The sequence below is a fragment of the Dipteris shenzhenensis genome, chromosome 14, assembly GCF_047967505.1.
Source record: "Dipteris shenzhenensis isolate YYH24624 ecotype China chromosome 14, Dip_SZ_1.0, whole genome shotgun sequence".
Taxonomy (NCBI): Eukaryota; Viridiplantae; Streptophyta; class Polypodiopsida; order Gleicheniales; family Dipteridaceae; genus Dipteris; species Dipteris shenzhenensis.
This window is the reverse complement of record NC_141609.1, coordinates 49,705,370-49,711,369: the sequence shown is the minus strand read 5'-3', so window position 1 is coordinate 49,711,369 and position 6,000 is coordinate 49,705,370. Positions and strand designations below refer to the sequence as shown.

Here is a 6,000-nt window from a genome sequence, read left to right as displayed (position 1 = left end):
TGGAAAAGAACATGCACAAGAATATGGAATACATTATGAAGAACTTTTGTACTCCTTGAAACATAACAACAATAATTACATTGGCAACAATTTTTGGTTGGCTGATACAGCAAATGAATGTTAAAAATGTTGTCTTAGTTGAATATCTAGATGAACAAATATACTGACCAATCCATAAGGATATAAGGTCACAACTCTGTAGGTTTGAAAGGGCGTCCATGTTTCGGTGAATGATCATGGTTCTGCGACTCTGACTTTCAATCAGCTCGCCAATTGATTATTTTTTTCCCAAAGATCTCGCCAATTGATATTCTGCTTTACCTTGGTTAATTAAACAGATTTCAAATTTTCTTTAAAAAAGATCACGATCTCTCCATAATCATGGGTAATCACAAGTTGTTTACTACTACAGAATCCAGATATTCCTCTACCCTGTGATCTTATAAGCTTATAAACTCACATTTTATGCAACATGATCATTTCACTTCCTCGACAATTTCACAGAATGATCATGATCGGCACATCAATAAGGAGCAGTAGAAGAAATCAAAAGGTTGTATCCAATTATACCCCAACCTCTTGAGGAATGGTATGATACTCTGAAATAGTAATACATTGCCACTCAGAGCTCGACTTCCAGCTGGCATACAGCATAGGCTCAATGATACAGTAATCACTTCGAATAATATTCATTTCTTTGCTTAAACTCAAGCCATATGCATATTCTGCATACAGAGAATTTTGTAGTATACAAAATATATAGTTCAATACTTCTCAAGGACTAAAAGCTTTTAGAAATCAACCCTGTACGTTGCATTTTTCATGCTGATGTATGCATTGACATGCAGGGCCCACTCAATTCTATACAAACAAGAACTGGATTTTATGCCATTTAGCCTTCATATACAAACTCTACTTTTTTTCTAGCTTGGTAATTGTTTGCTGGGTGTAGTAGCACCACCTACGTTGGGAGAATTTCTCACTCTGGAGTTCGCAGAATCTGCCACGTGACTCAATAATTATCTTGAACCAGGTACGGCCTGTTAAAGACTTCCTGGCTGTATTCCAGGACACAGCCAAAATCACCCAGCCTGTGTTGTGAAAGATCCTTCACCCTCCAGATTCAAGTGCTATGCAGGCTTCTTAGTATACTGCAACCTTGAGGAAGGCTATTGCTTCAATTGCACTTACATCAACCATGGCATGATCACCAATGGAGAAGAATATCAGCCAGCACAACTCCCACCAGAGATGCTTCACTACCCATCCTCCTTAGCTTCATCTTCTCTCCGTATTCTCTCCTCTTCTTCTTTATTGTATATGGCATTCAATTGCCGCTCAAGCTGTTTAGTCAAAGAACACTCTCTGTAAGGAGCTAAAAAACCTTAACTGTCAAAGGCAACAGCGGGCAGTGACTGTTGGTAATCTAGCTAGTAGCATGAGAATTTGTTGGAAAAGAATTCTCCAAGTTTTGAACAGTCTTATTACAGTTGTCTAACTTGCATCACAATGCTTGTAACCATGACATAATGATTTTAATCAGTAGGCAAGAATGGTCATGACTCTATTAATATTTTTGTCTGCAGGTAATCTAATAACGGAGAAGAGACTTACAGAGACATTTCTGAGCTTGAGTGTCTGCACCTCATCCACCAAATTGGTTAATCTGAACCAACCCCCAAGTAAACCTTTAGGCCAAAAGAACCAGTCCCCCAACAAAACCCCCCACCCCAAAACCACCTACACACCCCAAAAGAAGCTTCAGCTGAATATGTAAAAACCTGACCTGTTTTGAAGATCTTCCACCTGCTGTAAGAGTTCATGTTCCCGATTGGATGATATCTCAACCTGCCACACGCAAACAAGAGGCAGAGAAGATGTAATCCATTAAACACTTCAGAAATACATCACTCACCCTAATAACCTCGGCCTCTGTTCTTTTGTGACATTTTTCAGTAAACTTTTAACACTAACAAAAGGGTGGGAGAAAATATGACCTTCCTTGTGATTGTGGAGCCATTGCTATTAAAGGAATAAAATATATATTGCACACATGCATCAAGGAATAATGTAGGTAAGGAGGCACTCCTATCCTTAGGCATCATGCTCAACATGTACCCTCCCCTCAAACAAAACGAAGAAAAGTCTCCACTACTACGGGCTCCAGAGCTTTAGAAGATCCATGCAACCTCCCCACTGCCAAGAAATATGTGTCTTAATCCATATCTCAGCATAATCTCACTGCCATCAGCTTTTTCCTAATACAAAGACACTTGGCAGGTAGAGGGAATGCTACATATGATGTTCTGTATTCCTTAACAGGAGAAGAGGGGGTTTGAGCTGTCATTGCCGAGTAAACTATGACACTGCAGGCTGCACCACACCCGCAGCCTTATCGAGAACAGTATTAATCCGTGTAACAACCTACATGCTAGCCCGGGATGATACTGATAATGTATGTAGCAAAAGCCACAACCAAACTGTAGATCCATTGTCACTTCATTTATTGATTGCTTTTCAGCCTCATTCTCAAGAAAAACATAACTGAAAGGGGAGCCAATTGTGATGTCGATATAACGTGTTACATCCCTATAGGTTCTTGAATATGGAATGGGCAATCTATATACCTGGCTGCTAGGCCAATCATAAGAAGACTATCAGGATTTATATGCCCACCCTAATAATAACTTGGAAAACTGCAAAGATTTCTAGAACAGCAGGTATCTCTAAGACTTAAGGTCTGATAGATGCCATCCTCAAGATGGCAAAAGCCCAACGGTGCCATAGGAAGCAATGCCATTACTAAGTTAGCTCTGCAAGGGGTCTGAAGCTCCAAGAATGCCTAAAGATCCTAAAAACATCTGACAAGCCAAAGCTTGTCATGGTTGTAGCAAAGAAAACCTCCATTAAGCATAGTGTAACTCAAGTATTTATACCTTATCTAAGGAGAATGAGGTTGATGAATTATCACTCGGTACTACAGATCCACTCCAGACTGAAGCTAATCGCTTACTGAAGAGGCAATGTATGTGTCTCAACAATACCTCACTCCCAAGATCTGAACACGTTATTCTATTTATTCTATCAAATAATTCGATGGCATAAGATGCCTTAGTTATTGTCTCAGTTGCTGACAGCAATAGATACAAACATTATTGCTGATATGTTGATATAAAGTTTGAATTTCACCGTGCTAATCCTGAAGAGTTAGGGTATAGCATAACCATTTCTTACAAGGGATCACATCCTTGGTGGTAGCATTAAGAAAACTCACAGGACACTCCAAAATCTAATATGGTACCATCATCTCCTACAGTCAACAAATGCTTCAATTACGTTATCTCTAGAGTTGCAAATGTTGTGATACCATGGTGATATTAGTTTAAGAAGAAAAAAGTGCATGATCGAAAGATTGAATACTACTAACAATGTTGCAAGGCAAAGTCAGCCTTTCGCTTGCTTAGAGAAAGCTTCATCTCAAGTCCCACCTTCAAACCACCAATCTCATGGAATCATATTCTTTAGACCATCAGTTAGTGAACTATGTGTCAAAGGACTGGATGGCTTTTCCGCCTTCTGCAGCATCTTGGCCTTAGCGTCTGGAATCATAGCTTGTCCCCCTTGTTCTTTTAATACATTCTGCACAAATCTGCCTTAGATTTATGCCTGCTGCACTCCTCTGAGTCGTCTCCACCACCTTGCACCCTACTTTACATATCCTCAAGAAGTTGGCTTGATGTTTTTTTCCTCATTCACGCAAACAGTCAATATGGCTCTCAGTTCATAGCCCTATGTCAGCAGAAACAGGCTAAATCACATAGCTATGAGCACACACAATCGTGGGGAAACTCTCCATTGACAGTCTTTTTGGAGTAACATATCTTCTAATTACTGCTTGTACTTATTGATAAAGGTGATCCCCACTGGATTTAAGTTTGTCTAACTCTTAAAGCCACAGTTTGCTAAAACAGATTTGTGAATTTAGCATCTCTACTACTGACACGACACCTGCTTCATAGATTCCCAACCCAACTCCTATCCTTCAATTGAATCTTCAAGTATCATTCTTTGTGAGCCTATGCATAATGGACCAAATGGGATCATGTCCCCTTTGAGTCGTGGGTATACTGACTAGAAATTCATTTGCTATGTTTTCCCATCTGCACTTGACACCGACACCTCTAGCATAAGGAAGCTAAACTGAAATTGCAGCAACAAGAATGAACTACAAAGCTAAGGTAGTCATAGAGAAAAAATCATGGGATGGACCCTAGCTAGGGTCAAAACATCTAAAGTGACTAATTCACCCATAAACTCAACCTCTAATTGAGGTTAGGAAGAAAATACCTTATGAGGTAAAAAAGTGCTCCTAACCCTTAATAAATTTGGCACTGCCTTAGGAAATATAAATCTTTCTAGCATTCCTCTCTCAACGATGCTAGCCTTCACCACAGCCACTGTCACCCAAGATCACTGATAGGGGAGTTTGTTGGGTGTTGGAAGCAATGGAAGCACAATGGAGAAAAAACGAGATGCTGTAATAGATTGCTGCAAAACTGAAGTGTGGAGGCTCAAGGGAGAGCCAACATAACAAAACCCTAGGGCTAACTGGCCTAAATGGACTAAGTGTCCTAACTAACCTAGATGGTACATAAACTAATTGTACAACAGTCGTAACTGACTATAACTAGGCCTACAAGGCTCATACCAAGGTATAAGTGGCATCTATGGATAGCCATGAGATAGCCTACAAACCCCCTTCCATGGTATGGGCTGAAGTATCCTGGACATGGCTCAGGATACCTGAATATCTAGTGTCATGATTGCACATGTTCGTCCCGTAGGATATAGCAACCTATGACTGTACAGAGTACGACATATCAAGTTACAAAAGGTACTAAGTTTAAAGCTTGCCGAAAAGCCTCAAACTTAGGTCGAGGTAGAGACTTCATAAAAAGATCTGCCAAGTTGTCTTCAGTGGGAACATAAGACAACTCAATATCACCTACTGATAATCGCTCTCTGACATAGTGATAGTGAACCTCAATGTGCTTTGTGCAAGCATGGAAAACTGGATTTCGTGCGGTAGCCAAAGCACTCTCACTATCAGGGAAGATGACGATAGGAATAGTCTGACATGCACAAAGATTTGCAAGTACCTTCCGAAGCCAAACACACTCCACTGTAGCTGTAAAAGCCGCTCTGTACTCAACTTCACAGCTAGAAGTAGCAACTGTACTCTGCTTCTTGCTGAACCAAGAAACACATGAAGTACCAAGCATAAAACAGTTGCCACTATGTGACACACGAGTGTCAAAACAACCAGCCCAATCACTATCAGTGAACCCATGCATGACAAGTGAAGTATCAGCCCCATAAAGAAGGCCTAATTGCTGAGCGCCTTTAAGATATCTGAAAACACACTTCACGGCATGCCAATGGTGCATAGATGGGCTGTGCATATATCTGCTTGACTAAGAGACAGCATATTGTAGATCAGGTCTCGTATGACATAGGTAAATCAAACAACCAATTGCCTGCTGATAGAGAGTGACATCACATGTACCGCTGCCATCCTCAAAAGAGAAGTAAAAACCAGTCTCTAATGGTGTGGACACTGGCTTGCAATCCGCAAACTGAAAACACTACAAAAGCTGTCCAATGTACTTGGATTGTGACATCAAAATGCCCCCCTCACTGCTAGCAAATTGAATGCCCAGATAGTAGTGCAGAGGACCAAGATATGACATAGCAAATGTCTCCTGCAAACCAACTTTAAAATCTGCAATTTGCTGAGCATGTGTCCCAGTTACAAGCATATCGTCCACATAAAGGACTAAAATCAGCAACTTTGTCCCACGCCTACGGATGTAAAGGGTAGCCTCTGTAGGGCTGTTCTGAAAGCCAAGTGTGAGCAAGTGAGAATGAATTCTCGAATACCAAGCCCGAGGTGCCTGCTTCAATCCATAGAGGGCCTTTTTCAAGCGGCATACCTTGCTT

At 40.8% G+C, this 6,000-nt stretch overlaps 1 protein-coding gene across 1 annotated transcript in view; it reads right to left on the bottom strand.

Moving 5' to 3' along the window:
- Nucleotides 1–237: 237 nt before the first annotated feature.
- The window catches only part of LOC147894764 (uncharacterized), a 92,552-nt gene continuing 86,789 nt past the window's right edge, over nt 238–6,000 (bottom strand). The window contains exons 20-22 of the mRNA XM_087385233.1: nt 1,787–1,848; nt 1,615–1,666; nt 238–1,343 (exon numbers count right to left, since the gene is read on the bottom strand). Coding sequence (XP_087241359.1) covers nt 1,260–1,343; nt 1,615–1,666; nt 1,787–1,848 — 198 coding nt within the window. The 3' untranslated portion in view covers nt 238–1,259. The remainder of the gene's footprint in view (nt 1,344–1,614; nt 1,667–1,786; nt 1,849–6,000) is intronic.